This window comes from Antedon bifida, chromosome 2 (genome assembly GCF_963402885.1).
Source record: "Antedon bifida chromosome 2, ecAntBifi1.1, whole genome shotgun sequence".
Lineage (NCBI taxonomy): Eukaryota > Metazoa > Echinodermata > Crinoidea > Comatulida > Antedonidae > Antedon > Antedon bifida.
This window is the reverse complement of record NC_136227.1, coordinates 28,939,759-28,960,428: the sequence shown is the minus strand read 5'-3', so window position 1 is coordinate 28,960,428 and position 20,670 is coordinate 28,939,759. Positions and strand designations below refer to the sequence as shown.

At 31.8% G+C, this 20,670-nt stretch overlaps 1 protein-coding gene across 7 annotated transcripts in view; it reads left to right on the top strand.

The window, feature by feature from the left end:
* LOC144858966 (agrin-like) overlaps positions 1-20,670 on the top strand; it is a 78,044-nt gene that overhangs the window by 44,300 nt on the left and 13,074 nt on the right. For 3 of the 7 annotated variants that reach the window (XM_078715132.1, XM_078715131.1, XM_078715137.1), the window contains exons 5-23: positions 2,138-2,359; positions 7,231-7,434; positions 7,891-8,109; positions 8,898-9,104; positions 9,630-9,830; positions 10,226-10,258; positions 11,864-11,896; positions 13,385-13,630; positions 13,904-14,056; positions 15,187-15,279; positions 15,446-15,607; positions 16,046-16,180; positions 16,287-16,517; positions 16,615-16,707; positions 16,828-17,703; positions 17,930-18,100; positions 18,403-18,540; positions 18,779-18,974; positions 19,185-19,253. In XM_078715132.1, the coding sequence (XP_078571258.1) occupies positions 2,138-2,359; positions 7,231-7,434; positions 7,891-8,109; positions 8,898-9,104; positions 9,630-9,830; positions 10,226-10,258; positions 11,864-11,896; positions 13,385-13,630; positions 13,904-14,056; positions 15,187-15,279; positions 15,446-15,607; positions 16,046-16,180; positions 16,287-16,517; positions 16,615-16,707; positions 16,828-17,703; positions 17,930-18,100; positions 18,403-18,540; positions 18,779-18,974; positions 19,185-19,253 (3,682 nt within the window). The remainder of the gene's footprint in view (positions 1-2,137; positions 2,360-7,230; positions 7,435-7,890; positions 8,110-8,897; positions 9,105-9,629; positions 9,831-10,225; positions 10,259-11,863; positions 11,897-13,384; positions 13,631-13,903; positions 14,057-15,186; positions 15,280-15,445; positions 15,608-16,045; positions 16,181-16,286; positions 16,518-16,614; positions 16,708-16,827; positions 17,704-17,929; positions 18,101-18,402; positions 18,541-18,778; positions 18,975-19,184; positions 19,254-20,670) is intronic. The other 4 variants (XM_078715134.1, XM_078715133.1, XM_078715136.1 and 1 more) reach the window with 4 other exon arrangements.

The following is a 20,670-nucleotide window of genomic DNA, read 5'->3' as shown; positions in this document are numbered from 1 at the left end:
GAGCTATTACAGATTAAAATTTACTGTAAAGATGAAATTAATGACCCACGTAATTAAAATTTTTAGGCATGATGACGTCATAAAAATTAAAATATTTTTATCTCATGCTAAAGAAAGTTGATTGACCTACACAATATATAAATGTAGGAGAAAAAGGAATACAGATAAGCGCGATGCGCTCCATTGAATGTGATGAGCAATAACGAAAGAGACAAAAATCCTATATTTTACATTCGTGTGGCCATACGATGACGTCACAATGTTTTTTTAGCCTTATTGATGCATGATCCGATATCTACAACTCATCAACTTCTAGATTTTGTAATAAAAATAAACGGTTAACGGTTTACTTTAGAAACTATGACTGTTTAAAAACAGACATAATTTTGACGATTTTTTAAGCTTTTTCATAAAAAACGCGCACGAATTGTCTAATTCAACGTGTTCGTATGGCGTTATTTAAACTGGAAAAGGTCTAAATTGTTTTCAAAATCACTGGGAAAGGCTTGAAAAATATAATTCAAGAGAAAAAAATATGTTTTTAACGCTATGTGCGCACCGCGCGCATAAAAAATTGCGCGCCCGTGGGAATTTTTGACATGCTCAAAATGACAAGAAACGCGTAAAAAGTTGATTAGAAATTAATTTTGCGCATTTTGAAATTTTAAATGCGCGTGCGCGCGTAACTTCTTGTCAAACATGCCATTTTTAATCCGTAGAAAGTTTGCCCCTGATATGACTTAAATTTTGTCAAAGTGTCAATACTAAATGACTTTTGGTTTTTAATCTATGATCAATCATTGAAATTCATAAAATTGCGCATAAGTCACGTTGCGCAACTATGACGTCATTCAAAAATAGGAGGTGCACAACTTCACGTAAATGCCCATATGTTGTCAAAGTTATGAAATGTTATGTTTACACATTTTAGAGGAACACGACTCACAAAAAGGAAGGAAGGAAAGAAGAATAATACAGAAAAAAAATATTGATCTCATACAATTACAAGGAGTTATCCGCTTGGTATACCAAGCGGATAACTAATTAATCTGTCAATTTACACTAGGTAAATGAATTATTGATGAAACGGGCCAATTAAATATAAAATGATGTTAATTCAACTTCATCTTTTCAGTAAATATTGTATTTAATGTGTACTTTTCAATTTAATTTAAAACACTTACAAGTTACAGTACATTGTTATGGTACCTCTAACATTTACCATAATACATTACAGGTAGCAGGTTGGTGACATTTTTGGCGCCCCATACATCATGTCCATATAATATTTTTCATGAAAATAATATACCTTTTATTTTATTATTAACAAATACTTATTTCATCTGCTTAAAATTATTTGCAAAATAAAATCATTTATTAACTAAACTAAAATTTAATGGTTTATGAATGTGACAGATTTGGTTAATGTCCGACAAAGGCCACTGTTATTTCCGGTTAAATACAATTTCTATCATCACATTTTAATTTCGGTAAATCTTTTAATAACCCGCAGCTATTTCATCAGAATATATTGATTACAAAGGACAAATTGGACTTTTACAAGAAGCGTAATCATGTACGTAACGTACGTGAATGATGATAAAGTGACGAGAGCTTGCTTATCAAAATAAGACTCTAGCTTACATTAATGTTGACACCTGCTATACTATAGACTTTTTGAAACACTACATATTCCACAACAATGCCATATTGGAAATTAACAAATCATAGTTTATTGATTTAGTAGTGCTGTAGTGTCCATTTAAATTAAGTGTTTATAAAAGCGTGTTATTCCTAACAATAAATTTTGTAAAAGATATTTTAAGCTCATTATGGGATAAAATGTCTGATTTAAAAAACTCTCCAATGGTTGCTTGTAAATGTCAACACTTCTGGCCTGTGAGCCATAGAGATATAACTATTAGAAGTTCTGGATGTCTTATCAAATAAATGATAAAAATGAAAATGTTCAACATGAATAATACAAATTTAAAATTGGACTCTATTAATCTCTTAATTCACTCACATGGAACTTTTATTTTACTTTTTAAATTTTGTTCTTGATTAATTATAACCGTTTGTCAAATCATTGCTGCGCTGTCCCAATAATTGTGTTATATAAATATATTTTTTTCAGATCCTTGTAGACTATTCCTATGCAGCCATGGAGTATGTGGGATAGATGAGGACCGATCACCCTACTGTCGGTGCGACATGGAGTGTGATGAACTACCAAAGGCTGAAATATGTGCAAATGATTGGAAGATATATAATAATACATGTGAAATTGAAAAAGCAGCTTGTGAATCACATATGGACTTATTCCCTCTTAGTAATGGAGAATGTTACAAAGTTGAAAGTAAGTTATTTGGTGATTTTAAATATTCATCTGGTTTGAAATACTTTTAGAATTTGTCTGAAAAAAACAATTGGAATAAAAGACTCTATTGAGAAAGTTAAATGGCCGAGCGCCTAAGACAGGAGCGTCATTTACCTTACCTAAAGGGTCAACAATATCGGCATCGGTTCGAGGCTGACTCACTCCTAGTTCTGATGGTGGAACCAAAAAAAAAGGTCTAGTGTTCTCAGTTTGTACGTGTGCAGAAAGAACCCAGTTCATTATTCAAGATAAGTGGATTACCCGGGTGAACTGATTCACAAAATAGCCTATCTGATCCACCTATCTGATAGGACAGTGATTATTTTACTATTTATTATCCTTGGCCACATGTGCCTAAATACATAAAATAAGGAAAAAAAAATCTTTAAAATGTATAAAATGCAAACCGGCCTAATTTCTTAATTGTGTGTGGCATATTATGGGATAAAAAAGGACATCATGATCTTTCGTAACAAGAAATGGTTCCCTAAATAGGGGTTGGTCATAGTGTAACATGTGTCCCATGTTCATTTCATGGGAAATTATCGGATCCCCTTATAGTGGTGTTCCCTGTATGTGGGGTTCTAGTGTACTTTCTTCTGTATATCTTTGACATTTTTAATATAAATTTACCCATTTGTTTTTCGTGTAAATTGTTATTGATATACTGAATTGATTAAATATTCCCATGTTCATGAAAGTGTGAAAAAGTAAATTGCTTGCAAAATTTTCCTAGTAAATTTCTGAGTCATATGTTGATTTTCTCAAGCATCATTTACCGCAAGACTTCGAACAGATCCAGCGTAAATGGCGGAGTCGCATGACCTAATGCTTAAAGTTCAATTATGTCAATATTGTCAACTGTTGGTGCTTGATCCGGCATCGTGTTGTTAGTTTAGTACTTACTGTATCTACAGTATCTGTTAAAGTTTTCATGACTATTGGATATTGATAATTAACAGGTTTTAGAAATTAGCATGATTTAGTGGTCTATATTAAGAATTAATTAAATTCAATTAAATCCAACTCTATTTCAGACAAACTGTCCATATGAAAGATATACATACAATAAGAAAGATAAAGAAAAAACATTCAAAGTATTATACAAAGAATTTAAAGACATTTAAAAACTATTTACAAAATCAAGATATTTTGACACATTACCAGATAATAGTAATTGAAAAAGCTGGCTTTAACAAGTTGGTTCCAATAGAAATGTTATGTATTTTCTACAGCCAAATTGACATGGCTGCATAGTTGATGGAAGCCTACACAATGCTGGGATCATCACTTTATAGGCGGCCCTGCAGAGGCATTGTCATGGAATCTTGGATCTAAATTCTATTTATTCTTCATTACCATAGTTTAGCAGAAATGATCAGTATACTGTTGACGTTATTATATAAAATTATTATTTCATACGCATCCAACAAAGAGTAACTTGCAAATTAGGATGGATAAATACAGTAAACTATTGATCATAAATGATATCATGCTTATAAAAGGTCTCATTTAAGGCTTAGGGAATATAGTTGAAAGAGTTATCTCTGGCACTAGGTCAGTATTAAACCCTGGATCTTGGGATTGGAAGGCAAGTCATGTTAACCACCAAGCTACAGCTCCATATCAATAGAAACATTCTGAAATCGGAAGATAAAAAAGCTGAAATAACTAAAACATGTACTCGGACAAACAAAAACATTTTTAAGCTGACACTGACCCAAAAAAAAAAACGGAAAAGAAAAACATTTGGGCTAGGGGAAAAAATGGTTGGTTGTTCTGTTAAAGTTAATGTATCTCTCGCATGACTGCTAAGTTGAATAAAGATATGATTGGAAAAACATGCATACATGATGGTCCATTGCAAACAAGGCATGCTCATTTCTAATATGTGAACTGTGCTTTTTAAGTATCACTTTTTTTGTCATGATTAAATTTTAGATTATGCAATTATTCTATGCACATTCCCAAATGAGTTTTTCGAAATTTAGTATGAAAAGAAATTATTCCACTTGATTTCCTTTATTTTAAAATATATGAATATGTGGTTTAAATAACATAAGTCTATGTCCAGAAGAATGTGCATTCCAAGGCCTAGTTTTCAAGTTTTTTTTCCCTTTTTCATGATATACAGTTTTCTGTATTCTTATTTTAATGTTAAATAACGCTTTATTTATTAAATTTCCCATCCGTCATCACTTGTTACTCTACAAATCATTGCCATCTATTTGCATACCAACATTTAAAGCTCTGTTTATACTATCAAACTTGATGTGACAAAAAAATGTGATGTGACCATATATGGACACGATGATGTCATGTCACCATCATATTTGGGCATATCATTACCATATTTGGGCACATCACAGCTTTGTTGTCAGACTAGTTTAATAGTGTAGACTTTCTTTCTTTCTTTGCTATTTGGAACAAACTCCCACATTTTGTCAAACATTCACCCGCTTTTGGTTTAAAATTTATTCAGGAAAATTAAGAATAAATGCAATTATTTATATTTTATTATTATTTTATATTAACTATTTGATTATTATACTATACATACATAAACCATTTATATTGCGCCTTATCAAAGAAGTTATTAATAGAACAATTCTACGTATATATGAAGATCATTTTATTTTTAAGAAGAAGACAATTTTTAAAGATATTATTATTAATATTTTAAAATTACTATTAAAAAACATAAACTTCCTTTATACACATTCCTTCAACAAAATGTCTAGTAGCAATATTAGATCATTTCATAAATCTGACCAATTAATTTCCCTTCGATTTTGAATCCAATTATTAGATATTATATTGCTTTTCATTATTTATGAGTAATTTGTAATGTACGCATAATATTTCAATTTATGTTGAGACTTGGATTATTTATACAATTGAAATAGATTATTAACCTATTTGCAAATTACAATTATTTTGACTGTAGAATTTCTTTCACTGTTATTGTTCATGCAGCAATTTTCAATGTTGCTTAAATTTTATAAGCTATACAAATTGTTATTAAGTAGTATATGATGTATCAATCTTAATGAATTATAACTATTTTGTATTTAACAAGTGAAAAGAAATATTTTTCATTTATATACTGTATGGTAATAAAATATTTATATTATGTTATTACTATAGTAAGTCAGTATTATACTTGAACAATTAAAGTAATGATCAATAGAAAAATGTTTACCATTGAATACATTTGATTGATTTTGATCAGAGGTTTCAAATTTTGGTTCATTTTTACCAATTGCCACTATAAATATAACCTGAACAGTGATTAAATATTGGATGATTTAAAAAACGTGTTCCATTATTAATAAATAATTAAAGACCTTGTCAAATTAAATATGAAAAAAAAATGATTGGTCTACAAGTATTTGTGCCTGGCTTACCTGGATAAACCAACATAGGCCTTTCCATTCAGAAGGGAGAACATAACTTGAAAATCACAATTTTAGAGACTTTTTGAAACCATACCAAATTACAAAACAAAGTTGTTTTAACCGAAACTACCCAATTCGAACTAATTGCATTTTGTTGTTGAAATATTACTCAACAAAACTACAGATTTTTAAAAAATGATTCAGCATTTTATCTACAAACTAAAAGGTTAGAAAATTGATGTGTAGGTCAAATAGTTTGCTCATTATGGTAACGAGTATCTGAAGCATTAATCGTCGCTTACTGATGCAACATTAAAGTCCCCATCTGTTACCCTGATGATTGACATAAGAAGATGTACTTTGGCTCAATATCAAACGTATTTCATTACTTCAAACATATATATTTCTGGTAGGGATTTCATGAAATATTTCATTAAATTTGTCATTTGTCTTATAATATTACAATATACATAAATCAAATTCTAGAATTTTATTCTCCCATGATTTAAATCTTGTTTTTTAAGTAAAAGAAATTTCAAACAATAAAACAAAAAAATTATATATATTAAATAATGTGGACCAGTAGACCTAAAGATGAGAAATTCAATGACATACTCTCTCATTGTCAGAGGTTATAGCATGGAAGACAATCTAAATATTTTTCACCCACTCATGAATTCAATATAGTGGACTACCATGTAGTTTTGTGGTTAAGGTGCTTGCAACTCTTTCAACTCTGCCTTCTAAGACTCAAATAAAGCACAATAAATTATAAAATAGAATATCCATCCTGTAATTGTTGAGTGGCTCGCTGTTGGATGTGTATGAAAGAAGAAAGTATGTGTGTTTTACTATAAATTATAGGTACAAAACATGTTTTCACCAACTCTTAATAAATTCAAATATATTTTGAGGAGTTTCACCCAGCCTCGTCTATTCACAATATATCTCTAGTTCTCACTGCCTGCTGTTATAAAATGAATACAGTAGACAAATTAAGTAAATATGAACAGTGTATAACATCACCCACTTAAACAGCCTAAGGATAAAACTCCTTACATTGGAATGGCAAACATAGCTGTCATTAAATAACTCATTATGTGAATATTAATTGATTAATTTACAAGGTAAATTGAATATTCTGTTGTTACATGATTGAAATACAACATTAAATATTTTAAGTCACTTTGCACCTGCTTCAATACAATACAGTGTATTGACCTGTGTTTTGTATACTATGCATTTCATACATATTTTATAATAAGGAAGAATTGTTCTTATGAAACTATAAAACAGTAGGCCTACCTTGATATTAGCAAAAATATTAAATATAATTTCACTTTTTTCTAGAATTAGGGGTGCTGCAAATGTCACTAATGTTTGGCGATTGGTGTAGTCAGTATTCATAAATTAATAATATATAAAATATTTCTATTTAAATATTCATTTCAGATCCATGTTTAAACTGGGTATGCCCATTCAGCCTGTGTATTGTTGACATGAACGGTGATCCAATGTGTGCCTGTCCTGTGTGTGCAGACATATATGAACCAGTGTGTAGTACAGACGGAAATACATATCACAGTAAATGTCATTTTGACAGAGAACGTTGTGTAAATGCCATTGAGATGGCTATAGTATCTGAGGGTGAATGCGGTGAGTTTTTTAAATAATAAATTAATAATAAAATCAGTAATTTCAAACATGTAAATATTAGTTATTGTTGCGTATATTTATGTTCAAATAGCTTTGCATCAAAGAGTGAAGTTAGTTTGTAAGATGTTTTTTCCTACTTGAATAGTTAAGGAATTAATATTATGTCGGTGCAGTAGGTCCCTGCTTCCTTGAGCTTGAATCTAACCATAGCTATCGGCGTAAGCTTGGTGGTCTAGAGGTATGATAAATAATTTTTAGCTCATTTGTTCCAAGTCCCACAAGAAGAGTTATTTACATGGTTGTGTTCTCAATGCAAGTATAGTAAAAGGATCTTTAGTTTCTACTATGACTTGATAAACATGATTGTCAACACATGCCTACTAATCAAATAGTGTTGTGGTAGCATCAGTTCTATGATTAACCCCAAACCATATTTGTATTTGTCTTAAAATTCAGTGACTGACGAAGCAGCTTTGTGTCTAGAACATCTCTGTGACTTTGGTAACTGTATTGTAGAGGGCGGCAAACCAGTTTGCATATGCGACATGATGTGTCCTGTAATATATAAACCAGTTTGTGGAAGTGATGGTACGTCTTATGGTAGTGGCTGTGAACTCTATCAAGCAGCCTGCGAACTGAAGATGGATATTGTTATTGCATATGAAGGTCTATGCGGTAAGGACTGGTTTGCATTTTTTGGTAGTGTATTATACCTAGTCTCCCAATAATCATGGTCACCTAATATTTTCCATTATAGGTGAAAATTCTCCTGATTGTAAAAACCATCCTGATATTGCACAAATCTACAACTTAGGCCCTAATACTAGATTCAGATTTATTAGTCCAGGCCTCCTTTCCTTATCAAAAATGAAAAATGTTTTGCCAACATATTTTTCACAAAGCTTACTGTATGCCCTATGCTATTCTTAAGCTTTGTCTACACTATCAAAAAATGTGGTGTGCCTATATATACACATGATGATGTCATATCGCTACCATATTTAAGCATATCACACTTTTTTTGCCAAACTAGTTTGATAGTGCAGACAGAGCTTTACTTTTTCCCAGCCATTATTTACTGATATATAATATAAAAAATAATAATTTTGGATGTAATTCTCCCGATATTTATCATTTTTGTCAAGTTGTATAGTTATATAATCACGCATCTTAGAAGTCTTATTGAGTCAAGTAGTGGTTACAATTAGCACTTTTTTTCACTCACCCTAAGATTAAATTTCTAGTTTCATTGCATAACATCACTCGGTATACAAAACACACGTTTGTTTTCAATCTTCTCTATCTATCTTTCCTGACTATTTTAGTTTCATACATCTTTACATAATATAAAAAATACAAGAAAACTTTCCTATACACTTTTTTATTCATTTTGTACTATTCTGTAAATAAACGATTCATTTTAGGTAGCACTAGTACAGTGGAGTCTAACTATTTCATTTCAGAGGGTTGTGAGCAACATGAGTGTGAGTATGGTGCCATCTGTGAGATGACTATAGATGGACCTAAGTGCGTTTGTTCAGAAGGATGCATAGAAGTCCAGGCTCCAGTGTGTGGTTCTGATGGAGTCACGTACAGTAATGAATGTGTACTACGTGTAGAAGCTTGTAAAACCAAAGCAAATACATCTGTGGCATCACTGGGTCTTTGTGGTAAGTTAGCACTGCACTTTAAAATGTTCACATTCACTCAGTAACGGCATCACATTTAATATTCATTTAGCTTCTATCACGTTTTTATTTATATTTCACTTTTGTTCTTTTACCTAAACATAAAGCTTGGTTCCCACTAGGATTTAAATCAAAGACGTAAGCGCAACGCATGTTTATTTATTATAACGACCAATCATAACACAATTGAACATCCAAACTGTCACTTGTGATTGGTCAACTCACTTGAGATGTGTTTACATCCTTGCATTGCGTCCTGCATTGGATCCAAGCTTAAATTCTTTAATAATACTGCAGTAGTAGTGTGTACTGCAGTAACCTATTTGCTATAACTATTACTGGAACTTATTCCAGTAAAATATTTCATTTATCTTCCATACTTTTTTTGGATTTCTTACTTTACAGTAGTAACAATGGCACTAAAGCTTGGTGATGATTGTTTGCCTTTACTGTAATCTTTTTGAGGTATAATGGAATAAAGCTACTACCATTGTTAATTTCTTATAGATGAATGTGCTGATGTCACCTGCGAGTTTGGAGCTGAGTGTGATCGAGGAATGTGTCAATGCCAGACAGTCTGCCCTTTGAACTTCCAACCAATATGTGGTGATGATGGCAAGACTTATGATAATGAGTGCTCAATGAAACTGGCAAGTTGTGAAACAAAGAAAAATATTCTTAAAGATTTTGATGGAAGGTGTGAACAAGGTGAGTATCTAATTCTTTTGAAGTTTGTATTTAAAAAACTAACATTAACACTTTATCACAATCAACAGTCCTGTACAGTGGTTACTCAAGCGAAACCATGGGAGGAGAAAACTACAGTTAAAAAAAAAACATTTGGAAAATTCCGGTTAGAACCAGTTCACATGTAATTTGGTTACGCAGGAATTGTCTCCTTCCAGAAAAAAAACAAGCATACAACATGTAATTTGTTACAGACTTACAGGTATCAATTAGAACCTTTTTCCTTCATTAACTTGCAATTTTTGTTTAGGTGCTGATAGATTTACGATTGCGAAGTTTGTTATTTGTCTTTGCATAGCTTAGGTCATTATTATTTGTATATTTACTAGTTAATTTGCATTCATTTATTTACACAGATGATGATGATGAGGATGACTTCAGTGGTTCTGGTATTTATCATATTAAATATTGAATGTCTTGGGATTCTTGCTTTAATTCTTGATGGGCTTAAGCTTTAGATATGCACAGCACATCAATTCAATTCTCTAATTCTCTTTTATTCATCTCATTAAAAAAACACAAATAATACACATAACAAAGAGAAGTAAAATAAATTGAAGGTGAAATGAACCTTCAAGAAACCCCAAGGGGCTTGTGATAAGAGAAAAAAACTAGTTACATCAAGATAATCAATAAATAAATAAATAAAAAAATAAATAAAAATTGTCTAATATTAAATACAAAACATGCATCAATTCCTGCAATTGTTTTTGCATACAAATTAGGCTGTGGGGTTGCCTGAAAGATATCACAGAATTGTTTGGGGTTTTTTTTTCACATAGCTTCAAATTTCACATTTTAATTTGAAATAGAAAAAAAATTGCATAAAGAACCAAAACTTTGAGACTGTTGAAAGTTTTTTTATAAGATTTAAGACCTTACTAAACTTCACACAAATTCTCGAAAAAGAAGATTTCCACAAAATTTCTAATCATTAATTACTAATCGATACAGTACACTACCATCTGATGTATTGGCATGCATATGGAAACACATCAAATACACGTTCATTCTGAAGCTAGTGATTTCCCTTGTGGAAAATAAAGTATGTTACTTCTAATGAATATATTCAAACTATACAATCTCAGACGTTTTTGCATCTTGTTGTCTTTATGTGCACTTGCATTGTGAATTTAGTATGCCTACAGACTGGATTGTAGTACTATAGATTTTACACTTTTTTTTGCACAGGTTTTATAAAAAAAACACAAACCCTTGTGCTTACATACATGCAATGATTCAGAGAATAAACAATGTTTGTAGACAGACCTTTTGAGGTATTTGACACATTTCGAACATTTTGTTCTTTTTTTGGTTATGGTACTTTGTCTTCTGCTTTTTTTTTTGTGCTTGATGGATAGTTTAGGATAGAAAATCATGTGACATTTGTGGAGATGTTCCCAATGCAATGAGAAAGTCACCTTTTTTTTATCTACGACAACCAACAAATTGGAGTGCCTTCCCAATTTCATCAGGGACATCTACATAGTGTTGTTATTTATTATAGTGTAATTTTAACATGTAATACCGCAGTACATTAGGCCTATGTAAACATGGTATTGGTGTTTCAATGTGTATAAATGTTAATAATTTTATACTGCTTTTATAGGAATATTAATGTTGCTTAGTGAGAAATATCACAAATGTATGTATGGAATCAGCAATATTTGGCACCTGGTAATCCAGGTACTACATAGTTAAACACTGTTAAGTTGGCACCTGTTGGAATGGTCATGTGTTAAGAATAACACCTGGTAGATAGTGTTTGCACTAGTTTGCATTTGTGCTGCACAAGCTTGTCAATATGTGAATGGTGATTTTAAGTCCTAAAATGTGCTATCAGATAAAGTCTTAATTCAATATAACACATTAATAGTTTATAGTCATTTTTTAAAAATAATTTTAAATTCACATTTATTAACAACAATTTGTTTTAAGTTTATTTATTTTGTTACTAACATTTAGTTTGTTTTCTTAATTTATTTTAAATTCAGGGTCTGGATCAGGAGACGAAGGAAGTGGACTAGGTAGAGTAGCCACACTGTTAATTGTCCAAACACTGTCCTTGTCAAATTTGTCCAATTTCAATACTGTAGAGCTTGTATTTTTGTTATCTTCTATCCTCTAATCATTTTCGAAGACAGTCAAATTACCATCCATTTTTACATTGATTCCCTTTTCTTAAATTACCAGCCAGATTTTTAAACAAGTCCGCAGATCTAAATTTTTACATTCTTACTTTCTGAAACAATTCTCTGCTAAAATAAGGGCATATAAAAAATACAGAGTTCTACAGTTCATTGCAGATCAAAGTCAAACATTCTGTTAAATTAAGAAATAATCCATAATTGTTTTGTGTATCTGTTTACTATCTATTCTGTTGTTTATCATCTGTTTCATTGTTTGTCATAAGTTTAAAGTAAAGGTTGTGGATTATTGAATTTGTTGAATTAAATAGATTATTGTATTGTATTAAAGTAAAATTGTTTATTTTGTTGGACATTTACTTTCTTTTTTTCTTGGTGCCTGTCAACAAGTTCTAATAATTAATACTCACTAAAGCTGGGTTCCCACTACACATAAATGCAGTGTTGTATGCCCTAATTTGTTGGAACAATTTAACAATTTGATATTTATCATTGACAAAAACAATAGGTTCTTTAGTTTGGTAAAACTAATTACATGTTTGTGTTATTTGATCCAATGTTGCTCAATTTCTGTGATGTGCTTGGTAACTCTAACTTTTCTCACCATGTTGTTATTGTTGCTAAAGTACCTATAACATTACGCTATTTGTTGTGTAAATTCACTACATCATTTCAGTCACATTTTACATACATTTACAATCTTTCATTTTAATTTATAAGTGGATTAAATAAGTTATGAAACCTGTGTTTTTAATTTTTAATAAATATTTTTTAACTATTTCTTACCTTTTTTATTATTCAATAATTCATCTTTTTGTGTTCTCTTGTATGGTGTAATTTAATACTAAAAGGTATATCTAAACATAAAAATTAATCTGTAGGAGTAAAGTTTTAACTATGTTTATAACAGTTTATACCAGTATCAATAAACCAGTTTGTTCCAGTATCAGTAAATCAATACAAGTTTAAACCAGTTTATACCACTATCAGCACTAGTTTATATCAGTATCAATAAACCAGTTTGTTCCAGTATCAGTAAATCAATAGGATTTTAAACCAGTTTATACCACTATCAGTATCAACACTAATTTATATCAGTATCAATAAGCCAGTTTAGTCTAGTATCAGTAAACCAGTGTATTCCAGTATCAGTAAACTAGTTTATGCCAGTATCAGGAAACCAGTTTATTCCAATATCAGTAAACTAGTTTATGCCAGTATCATCAACCAGTTTATTCCAGTATCAGTAAACCAATACCAGTTTATGCCAGCATCAATAAACTAGTTTATGCCAGTATCATTCAATCAAAAGTCATCAAAATAAGTACAGTATATTTACACTTTAATAATGTCTTATTTTGAATAAAGGTTCTGGGTCTGGAGAAGATGATGGTTCAGGTAAACGTTGCGATACTAGGTACAACTGTTTTTATGGAACGTGCGAACAGACTGATGATGAGTTTGGTCGTTGTAATTGCAAGTTTCGCTGTCCTCTTTTACGTGAACCTGTTTGTGGTTCAGATGGCAAGACATACGCTAGTGAATGTAACATGAGAGAGCATTCTTGCAAGAGCAGTAAATATATAGCTACCACAAAGTATAGCTCTTGTGAAGGTAACATTTATTTTCATAGCTCATATAACTGTATTCTTATACGTTAGAACTACTATAAAGAGGATACCGTCAGGACCAAAGACATTTTCCATGAATAGATGTGTCTCTTGATTAAGGGTTGGCTGTAGTGTTGAAACATTTCCCTGGTTAATTTCCAAAGAAAGTGTCCTCTTAATATGGATGTTTAAAGCATTTATTGCCTTCTTTCATTTCACAAGATTGATGTCCTCATAACAAGGGTGTCCTCTAGTAAATAAATATTTTATATTGCAGAAGATTTTGGTGCCTGTGATGGTGAGACACCATTGAAGAGACCAGGTACTAATGAAGATCTGTACTGTGGACCAGAGGAAGGTTCTGATACCTGTCCTGAGAAAAGTTACTGCCATACCAATACAGAGAAAACATTTGCTAAATGCTGTCCAGGTGAGAATATTTTGTTGTTGTAAATTATTATTAATGATTAATCAATAATATTGATGTAATGATTAATCAATGTATTGATTTAATGATTAATCAATGTATTGTTATTGATAGGATAAATTGATAAGACCATTCATCTACCATTAATGACCATCTTTCAAAATTAAATAATTTAAATACATGTTTAACATAATTAATTACATTATTTAGATACTTTACAATTCTATATTAAATATCAATAATATATATTTTTTTAAAAATAATTTTCTTATGTTTATTTTCTTATACAATGCATCATTTTTGACATCTAGCTTTTCCAGGTTTGTTAAAATGACAGTGATACAGTTTTGCACAGTCTTTTCTGTTTTCCTATTGTATGGTTCACCCACCTAAGTATATTATGTAGTTTACTTGAGATGTGTGTCATCCTTATATTACTGGGTACAGTGATGTGATTTATTGTGTTATTTGTTTGATATATTGTAATAATGTTGTAAAATTATGAAGCCTTCCTCAAATAAAAAAAGAACAACCATTGTACCTTGAGTCTTGGTGCCATACAGTGTATGATTGAGTTGCAGATATTGTTTTGTGATGGAAAAACTTCTCTGACCAACAATCAACAAAGAACCTGATTAGTAGATGCATAAAGATTTTCTTAGTTTATCAGGTGTTACCAGTAGTTCTTGTGAGAGTATGTGGCTTATTGTGTATCAGAATGCTTTTGTCTGGAGCTGCCTAGTATTAAAACTACCTGTTTTGTTTAGTAAGGTTTTTCGATTCGCCAGAGGTGTCATCTCATAAATGGTTTGATGAAATGCTTATTTAGCTTTAGATGGTTTTCAAGCACCATTTCTATTCACTCTAAAGAATGTGATGTGTGATTTTCACACTGTATATCAATACATTCTGCTCTTTGGTAGCACCTAAATAAATTAATTGTTCTTGTACTTGTTGTTGATGTTGATAAAACTACGTCTCTGTTCTGTCAGAGATACTTTGATTTAACATGCACAATTTCTCTAGTAATAATAAGGTTTTAATCACTTGTATTAAGAATTAGCCACCATAATTTTAAGGAAATGTTATAAAATTATGAAAATATTAATTGTTGTATTAAAATTTATTTTCAGAGGACAAAACTCATGGATGCACAGAGTCTATGTATGGTTGCTGCCCAGATGGAAAGACTTCTGCAAGAGGAACAAACTTTGCAGGTTGTCCAAGTAAGTATACATTTTAAATCTCCTAAAATGATTATTAGATTTAATGACTTAATACACTGGTTCTTGCAATCCCACCAAATATAAAACATGTGAAAATAAATGACCGAAAGCCATATGTGATTAAGGAATGAGAAACTACATTTTATTCATTTTCATTTTTGTAAAGGCTTGTGCAAATGTAATGAGCTAGGATCCTATAGAAGAACATGTGACCCAACATCATTCCAGTGTTCGTGTAAACCGGGTGTTGGTGGAAGCAGATGTGATCGGTGTGAACCAGGCTTCTGGGACTTCAGAGGAATTCAGAATGGAAATAGTGGTTGTCGAGGTAAATTATAGTTTACAATATACCTTTACTTTCAAAACTAAACATTTCTTTTTTATTCTTTATGACCTCTTTTGTACAAGACTTCCCCCGGAGGATCAGTACACAACTTAGAAAACAATTGATACCATTCACAAAACACAGCACAACCAACCACCACACATCAAATGTTTACATATCTTTCAACTGTAACCCAAAATCTAGGAAGTTCACTATGCCAGATAGTACCAGGATTTTTCAAAATTGTGCCACTACCTATACTGTTTAGTTTTTCTCCTGGAAACCTGTGCTTTTAATTACAAAAAAATACAACTAGTTTTTGATAATCGGAATATGCGTTGTGTAATATACTATTTTATTTATTGAGCAAGTGGTCTGCAAGTCATGTGGTACCCCCAAGTTTCAGCTTAATTTAAATGTACCAATATTATTATACTTTAGCCTGTAGTTGTCAGCCTGGTGGATCGATACGTGATGATTGTCATCAAATGACTGGACAGTGTCTATGTAAAGAATCTGTTATGGGAATGAAGTGTGATATCTGTCCATTTGAAGAGGTTATGACATCATCTGGATGTAAGTACAACATCTGAATTATATTTTTTAACTTAACTTACCGTATGTTATACAGTATAGGACTTTTGAATACCCAATAATTAACTGACTTACTTTATTATTTTAGGTGAGTTACTGGAACCAGGTCAGGTGGTCAAATCATGTGATGAGCTAGAATGTCGTTATGGATGCAGTGAAGCAAGGGGTGTAGCAACATGCAAGTGTCCTGTTAGCTGTCCAGATGTTGGACCTGTTTGTGGAAGTGATGGAGCTACATACGCTAGCGAGTGCATGCTTGACCTGGTTGCGTGTCGAACCAATCAAAATTTGCGACTAGTATCAAGAGAAAAATGCAAAAGTAATAACATTTTGTAATTCTCCATTCTTTATGTTAAATGATTTAATAAACAATGCTTTAACTCACCTATAATTGATAATTGATTATATTTATTCAGAGCCTCCTCCATGCCCATCGACAAACTGTCAAGTACTGTGTCCACATGGATTTGAACAAGACGAGAATGGATGCCAAACATGCAAATGCATTGGTAGGTTGTTTTATAATAATGTTTGCTGCAAAAGTTTTTTTTATAAGTTTTTACACAGCAACTATTAAAAATACATATTTTGACAAATTTTTCACTCTTGAATTATTCTTCTTTCTATAGCGGAGCCAACAAGACGCCCAGATATTGTCACCGAAACACCAGAGGTAAGCTCTGAATCACCAGATGCAGTCACCACAAAGTCAGAAATTGTCACCATGGCACCAGAAGATATCACCATGGTGCCAGCAGATGTCACGATGGCCCCAGAGGGTATGTCAACAACACCAATGCAAACACAGCCAGGAAAACTTCTTACTGCTGATATGTCCACATTGGAGCCTGATGAAATGGCAACAACAATCATTGAAGGAGTTACTTACAGAACTGAATTGGTAACAGAGTATCCAAAGGAAGTCACTGGCGAACCAAAGATGGAAACTGATGGCCAACCATCAAAGACTGATCAGTTTTTCACATCAAACATGATTGTAATGGAAACAAGTACTTTATATGAAACGGTAACCATTGACATTGATAAAACAGACAAAATGGTTTCTGGTAAGACACCGAAAGCCACTGAAGAATCAAAACTAGACGTCACTCCAGAATCTCTGATCCAGACAACACTTTTAGCTACTGAAGTTGTTACTGAACGTGTAGACATGGGAACCATACCAACCTCTTCAGAAAGACTTCAACAGCAGACTACTGGATCAGGCATGGAACCCACTAAAATGTCCACAGAGATAGTAGAAAAAGATGTTACTGAGACAGTAGAAAAAGATGTCACTGAGACAATAGGAAAAGATGTCACTGAGACTTTAGAAAAAGATGTCACTGAAACAATAGAAAGAGAAGTGACTGAAAAGACAGAAATAGTTACAGAAAAAGTTATTGCCACTGAAATGTCCAATGTCAGAGTCACAAAGAATATTCCAGTTACTACTATGCCTTCTGATGATGAAGATCTCTCTACAGAAATGGGTTCAGGAACAGGTAAAGTTGCAGTTTCTATACAATAAAAGAGGTAGTTTCTGAATGATTAGATTTGGTGTTTTCTAGTTGGTGATTTTCCTAAACATGTACCCTCAACTATCTTCGAGGGCACTTCTGTTTGTTAAAATGTGTAAAAAAGTAGTGTACATTATAACTTCTTCTTACGGACACCATGACACCATATTTAGCTTATTTTTAATGTTACGTCATTGGTTTTTTGCATTAGGTGAAGATCTTGAGCAAGGTGGTACCACACCAGTACTCATGACGAATATTGTTGGAACCACAGTAATGCCATTGTACACTGGATCAGGATGTGAGATGACTAAGTTTGGCTGCTGTGAGGATGGTATTACGCCATCTGATGGTCCTGACGGAATGGACTGTCCGCTGGTTGGTAAGTAATAATCTTATTCATTTTTAAAACATTATTTAAATAGATTTTTCTATATAGTTAATTCATATGTTCAGCAAATGTGCAATTGGAAGTGAACTGAAATTTATTATTTTCAATTGACAAACATATTATATAATGAACATTTTAAGCTCTGAAAATGTTTGACAAAAAACTGTGCCCAAACATGGTAGCGATATGACATCATCATTATATGGGAACGTCACATTTGTCACATAATGTTTGATAGTATGGACAGAGCTTAAGTAACTGTTAACTCAATTCACTTTACTGATTCATTTTAGGGACAACACCTGAACCACCACCGCCAGCATGTGACTCTGTGATGTGTCAACATGGAGGTTCCTGTATCAACCGAATGGAAGACCCTGGATTTATATGCTTGTGTCCTCTTGGTAGAAATGGTCCTGTATGTGAAGAAGGTAAGGAATTCTTAGGTTTAATAATTCAACACTGAAAAGAGAATGTAAATGTAATATTGGTTTTTTTCTGGCAATAACAGTTAAATAAAAAAATAGAATAAAAAGAAACAAAATAATTGAATGTTTTTTCATTTTCAATACTTAATTGGGCATTTAAGGGGCAGGGTAGTTTTTACAAAGCTTTTTTCTTTTTAAGGAAAAGTGATCAGAAATATTTTGTTACAATTTTATTTTTTAGAAAGTGAATACACCACTCCTTCATTCTCTGGTCATTCATACATTGCCTTTGAGAAGAGACGACGAACGGCAAGCTCAACAGAAATTGAAGTTGAATTCTATCCAGAATCTGATACAGGCATCCTCTTCTACTCGTCTTCATCTGATGGAGATGAGTTTATTTCAATAGAAATTGTTGACGGTTTTGTAGAGTTCAGGTTTGTTTAACATATTTTTAAATTTTTTGCTTGTGCTTTTTTATTTATACTATTTCATTTCTATAGTAATATTTTTTTTCATAAATAAAAATTGTCACTGCTTTTCTGTGTACAGTCAGACTTTCAATACTAGATCAAATACAGTAATTATGTAAAAAAGTGTAACGTTTTTCAAGCATGACATTAACATATCAGGTGTTACATCCTCAGGTGGCAAGGTAAAGATGATGGTATCGCTAGGACAACAATCGCCATGCCAACCACAGACAACAATAACGAGTGCGTCTTCATTAGTTTTTACCATGGTTTTATGTTCAGAAATTCTTCCATGGTTACGCCTCTTAAGCAATTCATTTATGCTAACAATACATGTTTGATTTATTTGCCAGTATTCATATCCAGCAATCTTCTAACTCTACCATATATAATACCTTTATTATTAATATTAATTATATTTTGTATTCATTTACTTTGGTTCGCTTACAATTTCTTTGGTTGCTAGTTAGTTATGGGAGAATCTACTTTACTTCTAAACAAACTGCAACTTTTGGGACTTGCTTTTCTTGTTGGATCTCTTAAAAATGTTTTTATGTCTTGTCAAAAAAAAGGCTTTGAATAGCCTAATTATACCCTTAACTAGTAAACCCCTTTCTTCCTCCGTTTAAATTTGCAGTTACATTCATACATCCCAGCTAGATACCCACTGTACCTTATTGTGTTTATTCTAAACAAACTTTTTGGACTTTCCTTTCTTGTTGGATCTCTTTTACAGTACGTTTAAAAAGACTTCAAATTTAATACCAGTCTCATTATAACCTTAACTGTGAGTCCTTCCTTCCGTTCATTCAATTTTCCATTCACATGCATATCTCCCAACCAGATACCATCCGTCCACTACCATTACTATGCTCCATGCATACAATAGCCTATTTGCGCTAATGTACTGTAGTATTGGCCTGATAGCCCAATAGCCCATGACATTTTTTGACAGATATCCTAGCAAAATTAATATGGTATAGTCTAATGTTGTTCTTGATTACATATAAAACACTGTTATCATCCTATGGAACCTTATACACTTTATATTTTCATACTCTACATAGTAGAAGTTCATTACAAACAGTGCATTTTTCATTTTTAGTTTTACCTTTGTTCATTTATGCACTATGATCATTATTCCTAGCTACTATCATTTTGGCAGCAGATTGTTTTTGCAGGCAACATAATAAGACATTAATAACATTTTTTGTTTTATTGTTGTTAACTAATGTTTATTTATAAATACCTAACAGTGATTATGTTATAGCGACCAACGGTATTCATAGTATAGTATGACTAAATAATATACATTATTTTTATATTGTTAATCTATGATTGAATATTATTATATGAATGGAGGTTTAGTGTGCAACTTATTCATTCATGTTATATTTGTTGGCCTAGCAACTTATGGTATATTTGGGATGTTCATTTATATGTGTTAATTCTGTTTTTTTTGTACATGTTTATGTATCTGTTTTCTTCATGCTTTTCATTTCTAATAGTCTATTTTTCCTTCCTAATATGCTATTTGTAACCGCTAATAGTCCAATTGCAAACTGCTAACAAATTTTTGACAGCCGAGCATCTTGATAAACTTGCCTAGCATGTTTTCAGATTAAATTTACTGGATCTAAATGCATGTATAACAATAATA